Source organism: Podarcis muralis, chromosome 16 (genome assembly GCF_964188315.1).
Source record: "Podarcis muralis chromosome 16, rPodMur119.hap1.1, whole genome shotgun sequence".
Classification (NCBI taxonomy): domain Eukaryota; kingdom Metazoa; phylum Chordata; class Lepidosauria; order Squamata; family Lacertidae; genus Podarcis; species Podarcis muralis.
The window spans coordinates 23,608,686-23,627,185 of record NC_135670.1 but is presented as its reverse complement, the minus strand read 5'-3'; the positions used below and the strand labels follow the sequence as shown (position 1 = coordinate 23,627,185).

The 18,500-nt window shown below is 49.7% G+C and overlaps 1 protein-coding gene across 1 annotated transcript in view; it reads left to right on the top strand.

Annotated features, from left to right (window-relative positions):
• GAS2L1 (growth arrest specific 2 like 1) overlaps positions 1 to 18,500 on the top strand; it is a 50,379-nt gene that overhangs the window by 18,689 nt on the left and 13,190 nt on the right. Inside the window, exon 3 of the mRNA XM_028709951.2 lies at positions 18,130 to 18,237. Within this exon, the coding sequence (XP_028565784.2) occupies positions 18,130 to 18,237 (108 nt within the window). The remainder of the gene's footprint in view (positions 1 to 18,129; positions 18,238 to 18,500) is intronic.

Sequence of the window (18,500 nt, the reverse complement as noted above, 5' to 3'; positions counted from 1 at the left end):
GGGGGGGGAATGAACAAATTCCTTTGCCCCTCAAATAACCCAGAGATGCATTTTAAATAAAAACACACATTCTACTCATGTGAAAACACCAGGCAGGCCCCACAAATAACCCAGAGATGCATTTTAAATAAAAGGGCACATTCTACTAATGTAAAAACACACTGATTCCTGGACCGTCCGCAGGCTGGATTTAGAATGTACCGTATTTTTCGTCCCATAGGATGCTCCGTCCCATAGGACGCACCTAGTTTTTTGGGGGGGGAAATAAAGGAAATTCCCCCCCTTTATTTCCCCCCCAAAAGCAGGTCGGGGAAACCGAACCAGGTCGAGGAACAGTGGGATGGCGGCGCTGCGCCTCCCTGCTGTCCCCCGAGCTTGTGGGGCTGGCCGATGTCTGCCCGGCGCGAGGGGCGCCCTGCTTCAGGGCGCCTCGCCCGCCGGGCGGCAGGCTGCTATCCGCAGCGTGGGAAGCCCTGCGGGGACCTCCCGCAGGGCTGCCTAGGCTGTGGATGTGTTCCTGAAGCGCTGGGCACTCTGCTTTCAGCGCGCACGGAGCTTCAGGGCGCCTCGCCCGCCGGGCGGCAGGCTGCTATCCGCAGCGTGAGAAGCCCTGCGGGGAACTCTGCTTTCAGCGCGCACGGAGCTTCAGGGCGCCTCGCCCGCCGGGCGGCAGGCTGCTATCCGCAGCGTGAGAAGCCCTGCGGGGAACTCCCGCAGGGCTGCCTAGGCTGCGGATGTCTTCCTGAAGCCTGGAGAGCGAGAGGGGTCGGTGCGCACCGACCCCTCTCGCTCTCCAAGCTTCAGCGAAAGCCTGCATTCGCCCCATAGGACGCAGATTTCCCCTTCATTTTTGGAGGGGAAAAAGTGTGTCCTATAGGGCGAAAAATACGGTAATTGGGCTGGATCTGGCTCCTGGGCCTTAGTTTGCCTACCCATGGACTAGATAATCCTCAGAGTGGGTCCCTTTCAACTCTACAATCCTATGATACTATGAATGGCCCAGGGTCACCCAGTGAGCTTCATGCCTGAGTGGGGATTTGAACCCTGATCTGCCAGCTCTTCGTCCAACACTCTAACCACTACACCTCACCACCTCTCGCCCTGGATCCCAGTTGGAAAAATACACAGCTGGACTTAAAATATCTGCTGTTTTCCTTTGGGCAAAGTTTTCTGCTGCTGTATCTCTGGATCTGCATATAGACATCTTCTCCCCTGCCAAATCACCTCCTTCCTCAAGTAGAGAGCCTTAGGGCCTCCCTGCATTTGACTTTATAATGACGTGATTAGCAATTAGATTATGTGTTTTTTAAAAGTAAACACCAGGTGCCTAGAGGCAGGAGGAGGAGGAGGAGCGGTTATCAAGAATTCTGGCACGGGGAAGGGAGTTTTAAGTCTTCCCTCCCAATCTGTAATCTCCGTGAAATAGCTCCCCACCAACAATTAGTATTGGGGTTAAGCTTCCCATTTGCGCCCAGGGAGTGCTTGCTGTGCAGTGTTGATAGTGAAATTGCTTCCTCCTGGTATTTAATATAAGTCGTGTTTGCTAATCTCATCATTAACATGATGATGTTCGATTCAAGTAGTCGGGCCTTAAGGGAGGTCAGGATGGTCAAGAACCAGCATTTTTCTCTCTGCAGAACCAGGGTTGTCTGCAAAGGGAAGAAGCTGTTGACTCTACAGCGCCACCACTGCAGCTGGTAGGATGGTGTACTGCAGCTGGCAGAAATTAATAACATTCCACCTAGTGTTATTTAACCCCTGACATGCCTGGTCTTTCTGCTGTAGGCTGGCATGCTTGCAGGCTCCTACTTGGAGCTTTACTGAACCACCTTCCTTCCTTCCTTCCTTCCTTCCTCTGAGCCACAGCTGGGACACCTAGTCCTCATAGTTATTGGCACCCATCTGTCTGGAGAGACAATGGAGTGCGTCTCCAGGGGTGAAGGCAAACTGCTGCATCTGCAGTGCTGAGGTGACCTCCCTGGGGTGCTAGCCTGGGCAGTATGTATGGAGGTCCTGGGCTGCCTAGATGGCCTCGCTGGACTACAGCTCCCATAGATTCACTGCCCATGCTGGCTGGGGCTGATGGGATTTGTAGTCCTAAATATTTGGAGGACATCAGAGCGGGGAGTCTGGCCTGTGTTAGGCGAGAGATGGGAATGTCGGAGCAGCATCCAGCCGCTGCGATGGTGGCATTTTGTTTATTAAATCTTTGGCAAGAGGAAGGCAAAGGATCTTGTGGCCAGCATGCGGTGTGGGGTGGGGTGGGGTGGGGGGACGGCTGAAGAGGACAGAGAGAACACGAGAGACTGCTGGCCTTCCCCACTTAGCAGATCACTGGGGCCTCTGTTCTCTCTTCACAATGGACGCCTGCCACAATCGAGGCTCTTCAGCCAAAGAGCCGGTCGGTCTCTCCTAGCCAAGACTTTGCAGGAAGAAACTCTGGTCCCTTCTATACATTTATAGCAGTGTCATACCACTTTAAGCAGCCATGGCTCTCTGTCCCCCATTCCCAAAGTATCCTGGGAAGTGTAGTTTGTTGAGGGTGCTGAGAGTTGTTAAGAAACCTCTATTCCCTCCGCGGAGCTGCGATTCCTAGAGTGGCTTAACAATCAATCCTTCCTCCCAGGGAACTCTGGGAATTTTATCTCTGGGAGGGGAATAGGAGCCCCCTCACAACTCTCAGTGCCCTTGATAAACTACAACTCCCAGAATTCTCTGGGGTTAGGGTTAGGGTGCTGATGGGGCCAAACTTAAAGGAAATGAAGGACAACTGCTGGAACAGATCAAGGTTTACCTAGCCCAGTCTCCTGCTTCTGACAGTGGCTGTTTAGATGCCTCTAGGAAGCAGCCCTTCCCTTTAATCTGATAATAGTTGCGAGTCATCAATAGACCTGCCCTCCACTCATCTGAGGGGAATAGGGGTCTCTCCTATCAACTCTCAGCACCCTAAACAAATCACAGCTCCCAGAATTCTCTGGGGGAAGCCATGATTGTTTAAAGTTCTACGATACTGCTTTTAAGTGTATATACTGAAGCCTCTGTTAGCTTTTTCTTTTCATTTCAGCAGGATTCCTTGCATGTTGTTGACCCCAATACCAGTCCCAGGTTTCCTTTTTGTCATTAATGTTGACTGTTTTACATTTAGAGAGCAGAATCAGTCCTCATGGCGGCTTTCAGAGTAGGAAGCCTCTGCCCCGAGGAACTTACAAACTCTGGGTTGTGTCCAGGGTTGGTTCCTACCCCAGAGCATTCCCGGCGAAATGAATGGATGTGACGGAGCGATGCTCGTTAATTTCAACAGCTTCATTAATTTCAGTCAGTCTGCCCTGAGCCAAACTTAGTTGGAGTCGACCTTATATGCAGTTCGATGCAGAAGCAGATGTGCGCTTTTCTCGGGGCCTGGTTGCAGCCTTGACTTCTTTCCAAACAACTCGTTAATTTGTACCTGATTTGTTTGCACAGAGTTTGCAGGGAAGCTATATGACGCCCGGTGTTCAGCAAGACTTAGTTCTGATTTGTTTGAGGAGAGGTTTTACGATCTTGTGTCAAGTGACTGTTTTCCCACACTTTTCTGTGTATTTCCCCCATCACCTTGTTGGCAGTCTTTTGGGGGCAGGGAGTCACATGCCAGTGGTGGGTGGGACCATAAACAAAAGTGGGTGGAGCAACAGATGCTAATTTGCTTGCCTGCCCCGCCTCCTGCATCCAAGCAAGCAAGAGGTCTTCTCAGAGTTCGAAGGACACATTCTGCCCATGCAAAAACACTCAAGGAGGGTGCAAAGTACACCCGCGTCCCGGATCAAGGTCTAGGGTTGCCATATTTCAAAAAGTGAAAATCTGGACAAAAAAATCTGTTGAGCTTTTTTTGGCCAAAGTTGTTGAGCTATTTTTAGGGAGATTCTCCAAATTTTCCCAGACATCTCAGCGATTTCTGCCCAGACAGTGTTACCAGCTGCTGTATTCCAGCTATGTTAAGGAAATTCCAGGTGTATGGCAACCCTAAAGGTGGCAAATTTGCCCCTACAAAACTATGGCCAACACTCTGCTTGCCTTTGAAGTTTCAAAAATAGCTTACAGCTCATGTGCTGGGCATCCACACCTGCAAGCTGTCGGCTTTTATGAGCTGCCTCCAGCTATGGTGCGGAGGCTGTGGGCTGAACTGATGTGAGTCAGGAGTCACCAACGCAGATTTGTCTGTTCTAGACGGACTTTGCTGAAAGAAGACAAGGATGGATTTGTATTGCAATCTACTCTGCGGCCTTGGAATGCGGAAGCTGAAATAAAGGATATGCAAGAACATTAGAAAATCTGCTGCATCGGTGGCCCTTCTAATCCAGCGTGCTGTTCTTACAGTGGATGAGAGTCCTGTGGGAAATGAGCCAGCACTTTGCACATGGTCAGAGAGAATCTTACCTTTGTGCAACAAAACAAAGCAATAAATAAATTAGTTTATTGATTTCGACTGACTTTCAGAGCCCCCAGCCACTTAAACATCTGTGACCTCCCCACCCGCATTACTGGATTCCCAACTCGTATCAGCAGAAGCCAGCCTGGCCACTGACTAAGGAGGATGGCAGTCAGAGCCCAGCAGCATCTAGGAACATAATAAGCTGAGTATTGCCGACACTGACTGGCAGCAGCTCTCCAGGACTTAGTATCATAGTTGGATGGGACCACGAGGGTAGTCTCGTCCAACCCCTTGCAATGCAGGAAAATATTTTGCCCCACGTGGGGCTCAAACCCACAACCCTGAGAGTAAGAGTCTCATGATTTACCACCTGAGCTACCCAGTAGCTACCCAGCCTGGTTCTCTCCCAGCTCTTACCTGGAGATGCCGATTGGGGAATTGAACCTGGGACCTTCGACATGCAAGGCAGATGCTCTACCTCTGAGCCACAGCCCTATAGAGGGCTATTCAGATCTCCCTATTCAAGGGAAAGAAGGCAATGCTTGTTCTGACTGGCCAGCTGCTCCCCAGAACAGGTTTGCTGCTTTCTGTTGCATTGCCTGACTTTACCTACCAGCTAGTAGAGATAAGTAAGGGAGGCAGCAGGCAGGTAACCCCAAGGGAGGCCCAATGTGTGGTTGTGGCTGTTGTTTTTACCCCCTTTTCATTATCTGGAGATCCTGAATAGCATCTGGATTACTCCCTGTGATAAGAGCCTTTCAGGAAGGGGGGGGGGGAGCTGAGAGACTGACCTCTCCTGACTCTATAATCTCAAAGCCCTTTTTAATTTAAAACTCCTTCCTGGCCCGATTCCTTGTTAAGTCCCCTGATGACAGGGAGGGAGACCTCTTCCTAGCGTGCCTGGTTGGGGGGTGGGGGTGGGCAGAGCCAGTTGCCGCAGCTGCTGCCTCTTCAATGGCACTACTGTTGGGTGCCAGGGCAGATTTGGCACTGGGTTTTGCAGTAGGAGGGCAAACGGCTGGCTTTTTGCAGGCCGGGCATCCCTTCCATGGGCTGTGTGGTCTCGGAGATGACACAGCCCCGTACAAAGGGCTATTGACTCACTGGGCCAAGACGGTCCCGAAAGAAACGAGTGCGAATTCTGGGCTTGGAGACGTAAACTGGGTTCCCTGTTATAGGACAGGGAGAGGGTTTTTCCCTCCTCACTCTCTCATAGTCCTACAACTCGGGGCTATCAGATGAAGCTGAATGTTGGAAGATTTGGGGCAGACAAGAAGAAGAAGAGCTCTGTTGGATCAAGCCAGCGGCCCGTCTAGTCCAGCATCCTGTTCTCGCACAGTACATATTTATTTACTTATTGCCCACCCTTCACCCTGCGGTGCCAAAGTGGGTTACAGCCATGAAAACACAATTTGAACCATGGGATAGCTCAGTCGATAGAGCATGAGACTCTTAAATCTCGGGTTTGTGGGTTCGAGCCCCATGTTGGGCAAAAGATTCCTGCATTGCAGGGGGGCTGGATGAGATGACCCTCCTGGTCCCTTCCAACTCTATGATTCTAAGTCCTGGAGAGCTGCTGCTAGTCAGTGTAGGCAATATTGAGCTAGGTCTGTCTTGGGTCATTAGCAAAACAACAACAAACCGATGGTTACGTGAAACACACTCAATAAACACACAAGACGTAACCGGCTGTACTTTTAAGTAAATAAGGTATACTGTACTTCATTGTATCAAATTGTAGATTTCAACAGAAGTTCATGCATAAGGTCCACACATGTACAGTGGTGCCTCGCAAGACGAAAAGAATCCGTTCTGCGATTCTTTTCGTCTAGCGGTTTTTTCGTCTTGCGAAGCAACCCCATTAGCGGCTAAGCGGATTAGCGCTATTAGTGGCTTAGCGGCTATTAAAGGCTTAGCGGCTTGGCTGCTAAAAGGCTATTAGTGGCTTAGCGGCTTAGAAAAAGGGGGGGAAAGGGGGGGGGGAAATGGCGAGACTCGCAAGACGTTTTCGTCTTGCGAAGCAAGCCCATAGGGAAATTCGTCTAGCGAAGCGCATCGCAAACGGAAAACCCTTTTGTCTAGCGGGTTTTCCGTCTTGCGAGGCATTCGTCTTGCGGGCCACCACTGTATAAGTGTCTATTCCACCTGTCTGTTCATAGAGTCTAATAATCCACATGAAGGGTTGTTACAGTTCCACAGAATCCTTTTACAGAGTCTAAGACAAGGATTTCCGGAATATTAGCCTTGTTTTGCCATCCTAAGCCTTATGCATGAACTGACTAGAGAATGAGCTGATCCCCTGGGTCTTCTGCTTTTTTCGTAGAACTTGATGAGACTTCTGTTGAAATCTACAATTTGATACAATGAAGTATACCTTATTTACTTAAAAGTACAGCCAGTTACCTCTTGTGTGTTTACTGACTTGGTATAAGGCAGCTTATTATGTTCCTAGATGCTGCTGGGCTCTGACTGCCATCCTCCTTAGTCAGTGGCCAGGCTGGCTTCTGCTGAGTCCAGTAATACAGGTGGGGAGGTCACAGATGTTAAACAACAGTTTCAAACAACTAAGCGTCTCAGAAATAAGGTGGGTCCATGGTGAAAACCCATGGACTGCAAGAAGATCAAACCTCTCCACTCTGAAGGAAATCAGCCCTGAGTGCTCACTGGAAGGACAGATCGTGAAGCTGAGGCTCCAATACTTTAGCCACCTCATGAGAAGAGAAGACTCCCTGGAAAAGACCCTGATGTTGGGAAAGATGGAGGGCACAAGGAGAAGGGGACGACAGAGGACGAGATGGTTGGACAGTGTTCTCGAAGCTACAAACATGAGTTTGACCAAATTGCGGGAGGCAGTAGAAGACAGGAGTGCCTGGCATGCTCTGGTCCAGGGGGTCATGAAGAGTCAGACACGACTAAACGACTAAACAACGACAACAACAACATAGTGAAAACTATGGAGTTTGCTCGCACAGCAAGGTAGTGGCGGTCACCAACTTCGAAAGGGATGTGAACACATTTGCAGAGGACCAGGCAATTGGTGGCTACTTAGCGGCTGTAGCTTTATGCCTCTGAATAGTAACTGCTTGGGAATTGCAGGTAGAGGGAGTTGCTGTTGGCTCCCAGGTCCTGATGGCAGGCTTCCTTTGGGAGCACCTAGTTGGCTACTCTGGGAACTGGATGCTGGACAGGCAAGCTCTTCTTATCGGTGTTCAAAATTAGCCACTTGCGACCAAGTGAAGATACCTTGGAGCCAGGATAGCGCTTGACATCTCCACCATCTGGGGATCTTTGGATCTGGACTGTTTCCGCACACTCAGACCCCATCCTGTAGAATTCTTTCAGTTATATTTTTCCCCGCAGAATTGGAATGAATTCCTGGAACCAAATTGCTTTTTCTGAGCAGGAGCAGTCACCGTTAAGAAAAAGAGGTCGGGATAGGCCAGTAGATAGATGCCGACTGTCACTGGGGTCAAGCAACTTTTCTTCTTTAAGTTCTCAAAGCTCTTAACCAAGGCTCTAGGCTGTCATCTGAACTAGCCAGATGTTTAACTGAGAATCCATCACAGTCAGTCCATCATTTGAAAAATAAGACTTGAGAGCCATTGTACCCCAAAATGGCAACCAAACATTCCTTTTTGGCAACTGCAAGCTTGTTTGAGCCATTTGGCACCTAGCTTATACAGTGGATGCTCAGGTTGCAAATGTGATCCGTGTGGGATGCACGTTCGCAAGCCGCAGTGTTTGCAACCCGCAGTGACACGTCTGTGCACGCGTGGGTTGCGATTTGGCGCGTCTGCGCATGTGCAAAGTGCGATTTAGCGATTCTGCGCATGCGTGGTCACCGAAACCTGGAAGTACAGTGGTACCTTCAGGTTACAGACTCCGCTAACCCAGAAATAGTGCTTCAGGTTAAGAACTTTGCTTCAGGATGAGAACAGAAATCGTGCTCCGGCGGTGTGGCAGCAGCAGGAGGCCCCATTAGCTAAAGTGGTGCTTCAGGTTAAGAACAGCTTCAGGTTAAGTACGGACCTCTGGAACGAATTAAGTACTTAAACTGAGGTACCACTGTAACCTGTTCCGGTACTTCCGGGTTTCAGCGGGTGTGTAACGCGAAAAAATGCAACCTGAAGCGGCCGTAACCTGAGGTATGACTGTAGATCTGAGTTTCTAACACTGCTTCTTATGCACTTAAGAAAAGCGCAGGTCCAGATTTTGGCTCCCTCCCTCCCTCCATTTTCTGCCCAGAGAGAGATGGGTGCTTATATGCTAGTAGGTTGGTTGACGTACCCAGCTCCCCCCCCCCATCTCTCCTCGGAGGTCCCAGGGAGCATTTTTTTCTGCTTCGTAATGTCCAGGCTCCATGCCCAGCCCATGGCTTTTATGGACATTGTCCGAGATGAGGAGGAGGAGGAGGAGGAGGCAGTTGAGAACAGACTCTCTCCTGCTTTCCTTTCTCTTTTGAAGCCACCAGCCCCGAGGCAAGAAGCCTCGGTGGAAATAAAGCGCCAACAATCTTGGACTGTCCAGCTTTTCGCAGATGAAAATAAACTCGCTGCAAGGGTAACTTGGCCCGCACATAAACAAACATGCCTGCACCGTATGTGCCTGTATTGTTACTCTAACTACAGCTAGAAATAGATACATTTGGGGGGGGGGGAAATGAATGAACTGGTTCCATTATCATAGTTTTGTTTCAACATCATCTCGTCCCATTTCTGCTCTCCCAGTCAGAACAAACGCCGCATGCTCAAACCACCCGCCTCCTGTGATCTCCGCTGTGGTTTTGACTCTGTTCCACTATTTCCTCTGTAATTGCTGTTGGTTTCTAAGAGCAGAATAATTGCATTATTAGTGTAAACAGAGGCCCATCTGATTCCGCCTTCTTCCCATTTCCTATAGAGACCAGGAGTCAGGTGGCTGCAAGCAATCTTCCTTCCCACCCAGACATCTGATATGTAGAGGTATATACTGCAGCTGCATATGGAGGTTCCTCTTAGCAGTTTAGGCCATTTATTTAGGTAGGAGGTTTCTTACTCGCCCATAAGGTCCTAAGGTGGGTTATGGCAGTAGAATATACGGTTATAAAAAGGAGACAAAGCCATTACAGGGATACAACTGTTAGCAAAGCCGCTTCAGTGATGATACAGGTGGAATAGAAAGAAACCCTTAGACACACTTTCCTGAAGAAAACTGAACAAAGCACCTTATAATTTGATGAGAAGTTTTGTCTTTTCTCTCAGGCCCTGCACATAGAAGGAGGTCTTTCAAGCAAGCATACAGAGGGGAAACTCCCTCACAACTGCATAGCCAATCAGAGCATGCACCACCTCAGTGGGCATCGTGCTGCCCTGCCTGGTTGCTAAGCAACGCTTCCACTTGGCCCCCTCTTGGCTAGCTGACCTTCATGCTAACTCTGTTAATCCTTAGGCTTGCACACAGAATGATCCCGGTGATTGCACTTCCAAGAAAGATGAGTAAAACAGTTCCAAATGGAACAGAACAGTATAAAGCTTGATAAACAGTACAAAAAGGCACAAAGCAAAACGAAAATGCATTAATTGTCAGAAAGCCTGGATCAAGAGGTATATGGCTAAAAAACCCCTACAATGAAGATGCTCTGTGGGGAGGGAGTTCCTCACTTTTGGGGCTGCCACAGAGAAAACCCTAAATCATAGCATCGTAGAGTTGGAAGGGACCACGAGGGTCATCGAATCCAGCCCTCTGCAATGCAGGAATCTTTTTGCCCAAGGCGATCTTCGAACCCAGAACCCAGAGATGAAGAGTCTCATGCGTTACTGATTAAGCTACAAATGGTTCCCTACACTGACTAGAACCCACAATGCTGTACAGTGGTACCTCGGGTTACAGACGCTTCAGGTTACATACACTTCAGGTTACAGACTCCGCTAACCCAGAAATATTATCTCTGGTTAAGAACTTTGCTTCAGGATAAGAACAGAAATCGTGCAGTGGCGGCGCAGTGGCAGTGGGAGGCCCCATTAGCTAAAGTGGTGCTTCAGGTTAAGAACAGTTTCAGATTAAGAACAGAACTCCAAAACAAATTAAGTTCTTAACCTGAGGTACCAGTGTATATATAAATGACAGTATTGACATAGGGAAGAAGAGGTTTGAACCTCGCTGGGTCTCTGAAGGTGGCTGAATCGGCAGTAAGGCTGGTGAACTCTCCCGTATCTAGATTACTTGGATTTCTGCATTGGGTGTGTGTATGTTTAATTATGTTGTTAGAGAGAGAGAGAAAAAACCCTGGGTTCGTGAATGGCTGCTGCGTAATGCGTGATGAGCTAATCTTTGCCCCAGATCTCTTGAGGTTTCCCAAATATAGTCACCTCTTGGCATCTGCCCGAGGAAAGCAGAACGGGGAAGTCATGGGTGGGCGGCTGGGCGGCTGTGTTTTATGGGCAGCTGATTACATTACGCCAGGGCATGACTAGACAGGCGTACAAAGATGCTAATCTATTTGCAGGGTGTGTCAGGCGACAGGCAGAGGAATCTGATCAGGACTGAGCCTCCTCATTTTTCTTGAAAAGCCCATTAACATTTTGCATCCAGGTAACCCATATTGATTCTTACCCATCTCTACACATTGCTGTCACTTTGTTTTTGTTTGTTTGTTCAGCGCACTTAATATCTCAGAAGCCAGGGAGGTGGGCGGAATAAAATCCCCATTCCTTCCTCCCTTCTCCCTCGGATGACCGAAACCGGAATCATATAAGCAAAAGGGGAAACGTTGCAGAATGAGTGGTGCAAACGAGAACATTTTATTTATTCAGTTTTCCGTGCATTTATTAAATGTGCACAAATGACGCGTTTGTTAAGAGAGAGGGAGCACTGGAAACGGCATTTGGGCAAGCTCCGCAAAATGAAAAGGAATAGCTTGCGAGGCAGGCTCCTGTGCTGATCCCAGCTGTATGATGGGTGCAAGCAGGACTTTCAGAGTCTTCTGAGACTCAGTGGAAAGGCAAGACTGCTTGCTCCCTACCTAGATGCATAGCTGTCAAGCGTCCCTTGTTTGGCGGGACAGTCCCTTATCCCAGCACCACGTCCCGCTGCTGTCCCTTATTGATGATGTCCCTTAAATAAGCTACTGAAGGTAATGGGGCCCTTTCTATGTCCAGCTGTCCTTTGTCAACAACAAATTGTTGCTTTTTTGTGTGTTGAATATATGCTATATGGTAATTTATGGACCTAGGTAAAGGTAAAGGTACCCCTGCCCGTACGGGCCAGTCTTGACAGACTCTAGGGTTGTGCGCCCATCTCACTCAAGAGGCCGGGGGCCAGCGCTGTCCGGAGACACTTCCGGGTCACGTGGCCAGCGTGACATCGCTGCTCTGGCGAGCCAGAGCCGCACACGGAAACGCCGTTTACCTTCCCGCTAGTAAGCGGTCCCTATTTATCTACTTGCACCCGGGGGTGCTTTCGAACTGCTAGGTTGGCAGGCGCTGGGACCGAGCAGCGGGAGCGCACCCCGCCGCGGGGATTCGAACCGCCGACCTTTCGATCGGCAAGCCCTAGGCGCTGAGGCTTTTACCCACAGCGCCACCCGCGTCCCAATTTATGGACCTAATAGGTATCTAAAGCCATTTGAACGCAACAAAATATGTATTTTATCAAAGTAATTGTTGATCACTTATTTTGGCTGCTGATCCCTTATTTTCGAGGCTGCTGGTCCCTTATTTTCAAATCTGTAAGTTGACAGCTATGCCTAGATGTCTCTGGGGTGGGGATTCCTGGGTGGCCGGGCCTAATTCATCCACATCTGCATCTTAAACCCAAGAGTTGCCGCTGGCAACTTCCTGGCTCTGCACAGCAGAATGTAGAGTCTTGCCTTGCCTCTTCCAACCTCCCTGTTTTCCCGGCAAATCTGGAAACATTTGCGGCTGGGAGGGATTGGGGTGCAGAAGTCGGCCTGGGTGGTGGGGGCGAACGATCTGCTCTCCGTCTTAAGTGTTCCCAGCTCTTCCTCGCTTCCACTCCAGATGGGAGAGAGGTCGAGACCAGAAGCGCCCGTTTGCAGCTAACTAAAAATACCAGTTTCGCTTCTCTTCCATCCCCGACCCCCACGACTGTCTCCAGCTTTGGGCTGGCACAGTGCCAACAGCTGTTGAGATCTGGTTGCTGTGGCGATGGCCGTCCACATGTGTTCTGGAAGGCCGGCCGGCTGTGCCACATGTGCAAAAGATCTCTTGAGCCGGTTGCAAAATAATTTGCGGCCGGCTTGCTGCCTCATCTCCAGCCCGTTTGGCAGATTAGACCCCGGAGCGTGACGAGGGATTTTGGACGTTAATTTCTCCTGCGCTGCTGAAGTTGTTTCTGTCAATGGGGCTATATAAATAGTAACACCCCCCCACCCCACCCGTGCTCCAATTCTCAGCATCTGCTGGTCTCCCAAAAACATTTCATAACGGATCGGCTGCAGGAGGAATTAATGTGTCCTCATCTGCTTGGAAGCGACATGGAGCGACATGCACGTTCAGAAATTATTTTTTTTGGGGGGGTGACTCTCTGGCTTGGCAGGGGGGGGTGGATGGGAAATTGTGTCCCAACTAGAAGTGCTGCGGCTCAAAGCTGGCGTAGTGCGGCAGACTTTTTTGGATGTGGGATGATGGAATCCTTGCCTCTGCCACAAAACCTGCGACGTGGCTTTGGGCGAGTTACCCATCTCTCAAAATAAAACATTTGCAGCAGGCGTCGAAAGAGGGATATGAGACCTGTGTGTGCACAAACTTAAAAAAAGAGAAATATTCATTCAGGCCATGCAGTCTTGCAAATCCAGGGACGTTCTGCTCTCCCTCTGCATGATTTATGGATTTATGCACATTAAACACATTTACACAAAGTTAATAAAAGGAAATGAATAAATGTTCTCATTTGCACAAGTTATTCTACGGCGTTTACCATTTGTCTCAATGGATTCTGGTTTCGGTCATTAGAGGGAGAAGGGAGGTGTCCGTCCCACCCCACCACCACCTCCCTGGCTTCTGAGATTTTGGCAGGCATTGCCCAGGGCAAGCTTAAGACTAGAAACTTGATTTTAAAAAGAGACGGATAGGAAGCTGATGTCAGGTCGGGCGTTGCATTTTGGATAACCCAACATGGCAGGCGGTCACCATAGCACAGCTTGATCTGCATTCAAAGGGCACTCACAACTCAAAACACCCCAGAGTGTCTGTCAGTGCTGTGTGCATGTGTGCGTGAGGTGAGGAATGGGTCCAGAGGCCCTTGGTACTTGTGTCGAACCCAAGCAAAGTTATCCTGCTATATACAGTGGTACCTCGGGTTACATACGCTTCAGGTTACATTCAGGCGGCGGGAGGCCCCATTAGCTAAAGTGGTACCTCAGGTTAAGAACAGTTTCAGGTTAAGAACAGACCTCCGGAACGAATTAAGTACTTAACCTGAGGTACCACTGTGTTTACATTTTACAAGCTGCCGTGGGAGAGTTTTGCTCTGCAAGGTGGCATCTGAAGGGCTTTTGAATAAAACAGGCAAGCAAGCTTCATTGGGACTGTCCCACTTCAGAACACCTGGAGTGGGGAGGCCCCGTGTCGGAATTGTGAAAAGCCTGACACCGCCACCCTGCCTGTAGAAATCTAGCATGTGGCGGAGAGCAGTTCTAAACCCAGCGCCACCTCTCTGCTTGTAGAAAGGTAGCATATGACGGGCGGCAGTTCCACCCTGGCCCCCTCTTCCCTGAGAATTGTGGTGAGGCACTTCTGCTGCAGAACGAGCGGCCAGGAAGACTCGGCTAATCCATCAAGGGCAGCTTTTGGAAATGGACTCCCAGGACATGTTACAGCTTGTCCATTTTCTGCCCTCGCCTCCCCGTTGGCTTCATTCCCTGTGTTGTGCTGCCGATGCTTTTTGTAGTTGCTCTGGCTGGGCCAGAGCCTCTTCTCTCTGCACTTTAGCACAAGAGGTTAGTTTCTTCCCCGGCCGGTTGCTTCATCTCAGCTCCTTGCATCTCTTTCCTGGCTTCTCTTAGAAAAGCGAGAGGCAGGCTAAACCAGCCTTTCTCAACCTGGTGCCCTCCAGATCTTTTAAGCAAGGGGTGGGCCAAGGTTTTCAGCTGTCTGTCTGCCAACTTCCTGGCCCTCCCCTCCGCCACTGTTGGGTTCCCCTCCCCAAAGTCAAAAAGGAGTAGTCTTCTACATTGGCTCCCAGTATGTTTCGAAGCACAATTCAAAGTGTTGGTGCTGACCTTTAAAGCCCTAAACGGTCGCGGCCCAGTATGCCTGAAGGAGCGTCTCCACCTCCATCGTTCAGCCCGGACACTGAGGTCCAGCTCTGAGGGCCTTCTGGCAGTTCCATCACTGCGAGAAGTGAGGTTATGAGGAGGTTACATGGGCTTTAGGTTGCTGACCCCTGGACTAGACCATGTGAAAATCAACATAATATTTTAGCTGCAGTTCTTTCATTTTCGGCTTTGTATTCTTGCTTTTGAAAGAAAGTGTGCCTAGACATTCCATTGTGGTGCCCATAACCTAGGTTTAAGCTGCCATTTAGCGCCTAACTTGTCCTAGATGCCCCTCAAGGGGTCCCTCCCAATGCTACAATTCTATGATGGTATGGTCTCAACTACATTGCTTGTTCCAGAAGGCAAGAAGGAGAAACACGCACGGTGGAAATGGAAAAGGTATTAATTATGGAGAAAGGTAGAGGTTTTTCCATTGGAGTCGCCAACCTTTGGCGCTGGGAAATCTCCACGCAGTCGCCATTGGACCTGCGCCAGTAGCAAAACGAGCCCAGGGAATTTTGAACACTGCCCAGATGTTGTTGGACTACAACTCCCATCATCCCTGGCGAGCTCAGCCAATGCACAGGGATTGTGGTATTCGAAGTCCGACGACACCCGGGGTTGAAGCCTTGACTGTCAACGGCTCTTCAGAGTTTCCTTCCCAGCCCTACCTGCAGACACCAGGGTTTTGAACCTGGGACCTTCTGCAAGCAGAGCAGGAGCTCTGCCAATGAGCTGCAGATTTCCCTTTAACACCTAGGAGAGCAGGAAGCTGACTCATACCAAGAAAGGCCATAAGTCTTATCAAACTCAACGTTGTCTGCAAAACCAGAGGCAGGGAATCTTCTTAGGCCCAGAGAGTCAGATCTTTATCTGTGGGACTACCCACCTGCCATTTGCCTGATGATGTGAGTCACCGCAGTGGCCCATCTAGCTCAGTGTTGTCAACACTGACTGGCAGCAGCTCTCCAGGGTTTCAGGCAGGGTCTATCTGCTTAAAAAGCAGAGACATCACCTTGCCAACAAAGGTCCGTGTAGTTAAAGCTATGGCTTTCCCAATAGTGATGTATGGAAGTGAGAGCTGGACCATAAAGAAGGCTGATTGTCGAAGAATTGATGCTTTTGAATTATGGTGCTGGAGGAGACTCTTGAGAGTCCCATGGACTGCAAGAAGATCAAATGCATCCATTCTTAAGGAAATCAGCCCTGAGTGCTCACTGGAAGGACAGATCCTGAAGCTGAGGCTCCAATACTTTGGCCACCTCATGAGAAGAGAAGACTCCCTGGAAAAGGCCCTGATGTTGGGAAAGATGGAGGGCACAAGGAGAAGGGGACGACAGAGGACGAGATGGTTGGACAGTGTTCTTGAAGCTACCAGCATGAGTTTGACCAAACTGTGGGAGGCAGTGGAAGGCAGGAGTACCTGGCGTGCTCTGGTCCATGGGGTCAGGAAGAGTTGGACACGACTAAACGACTAAACAACAACAACAATCTCTCTCTCTCTCCCCCCCCCCCCCAGCCCTCCTAGAGATGCCAGGGATTGAACCTAGGAACTTATGTGTGCAAACTACTGAGTTTTGGCACTTCCTTAACACACAAGAAGGCTGGAAACTAACTCATACTATACCCAGCTCAGTATTCCCTTCACTGACTGGCAGCAGCTTTCCAGGGTTTCAGATATGAGATGTTCTCCAATCCTGTTTTGAGGTGCTGAGGATTGTAGCTGAGCCATTTTGCATGCAAAGCAGACGGTCTACTGCAGATCTATGACCTTGCGCTATACAGAGCCAGGCTACTGGTCCATCTCGCTCAGCTTTCTCTACACTGGCAGGCAGTGGCTTCCTAGGGGTTCAGGAGGGGTCTTGTCCCAGTCTTACCTGGAAAATGCTGGGGACTGGACCTGGGACAGCTCTGCTCTCAAATAAAACTGCTAACAGATGTTGTGTCAGAGGTCTCTGTCCTTGCTTTCAGGAGCCCAACCAAATGTGGAAAAGTTGCAGTCATTTTTGCTGTTTTTTCCTAAGTGCAGGAAAAACCCACTTTTCCGCTCCCACCCCACCCCACCCCTTTCAGCAAGAGAGCTATTCTATACAGGCTTGTAAAATTCCACGCATTAAATTTTGTTCCATCGAGGGAAAATAAAAACTCATACTCTTCCCCATCCGCCACCTTTTTAAAAGCCATTTATTTACCTCTTTTCAGAATCATTAACTCACTTTTCCCAGGGATCACAGTGGCTCAGAAAAACAGATTATTCATTGCTGAAGGTGGATAATCCCTGGAAGATAAGACTAGGATAAAACACTGTGAATGGTCATTGTGGCAGCTTTGAAGCTGGTCACTCTAACACTGTCTGAAATAAATACGCACTGCATTCAGTGTTAGCTCAGTGTAGACCCATCACAACTAATAGGCATGACTAAGTTAGACCCATTGATTTCAATGGATCTACTCTGAAAGCAACCCTTCAGGCTTCTGTCTGGCCCAAAGTTTTTGCCTAGCTGGAATGTGCCCAAGGAGTCTTGCTTTTCTGGATACAGAGGGGTGTGCTGGAACATAGCCTCTTTGCACAGAGGTCAAATAAATATCCATTGCTCCGCCCACTTTTGCCTCTTGGCATGTGGCCCCCAGAAGCTTTCTCAGAAGGCAATGTGGCCCTCGGGCAGAAAATGGCTCTGCCCCCTTGATTAAGGGGGAGTGTCTTGCTGCCCCTAGAAAGGAAGGGAAGGGGCACCCCTCAGCCTCGGGGCCACTCTAGTAAGAGACCTGATCCGTAAGAACAGGAGAGGCTATCTTGTGCCAAATCAGATCATTGGTCCATCTGGCTCAGTATTGTCAACACTGACCGGCAGCAGCTCTTTCCTAGGCCTACCTGGAGTGCTGGTGGGAGTTGCAGGTCAACATATCTGGAGAAGGCTGTCCCTGGGTTTACTGCTTTTGCCTTGCTGTTTTTGACACGTCTCCCTGAGCTGGGAGGGCATAAATGACTGCATCTGGGAGCAGCTTTTGGCCCAGGACATCACCTCCTGCATCACCTCCTCCGGCTACAGGCAGGGTGGGCCCCTTCCTTGTTTTGAACTGGTTGCCAAGGCGGGAGGCCCAAACATCCCCCAGCTTTCAGTCTGTGGCTAGATGCGCTTTCATCGACAGTGTGCAAGCATGGGGGGCGGGCAGTTATTCTCCCTGGTTCCTTCAGGGCCATAGATGTGCTGGCTAGGGGCTGGTTTATTACGGTCCCCAAGGGCCACCTTATCCAAGCCCCCAGCAATGCAGGAATCGCAACTGGAAAAGGCGACTGCCCCCGTTTGACCCTCACTGCAATCCTGCGAGGTAGGCTTCGCACAGGGACCTGAATCAACTTTATTTTGTTGTGGGCTGCAAAGGAGCAGCGTGTTAGATTGCTTGCTATGGGCTGGTTGCTAATCAATGATTTTTCTGTTTTTCTCCACCCCCCCTTCCCCCTTAGGTAAGAGAGATCCTGGGCCACTGTACCTGCCCATCCCAGTTTCCCATGGTCAAAGTCTCAGAGGGTAAATATAAAGTGGGAGACTCCAACGCCCTGATCTTTGTTCGAGTAAGATCTTCTACAAATACATCTCTTTCCCTCCCCTCCTAGCTTTCCCGTCCCCTCCCCCCCCAAAAAAAGAATAATCTCTCTGCTGGGCTCTAAACCAGTGGTTCACAAAGGGGGTGTACCACCACCTAGAGGGCTGTGGGATTACCTATCAGGGTGCTAAGAGACAAGGGGGCAGCAGATGGGGGGGGGGCTGGAAGTGTAAATGACTCTCAGACTTTGAAAAGCCCTGGATCAAGCCCCTCAATTTTGTACAATTAATT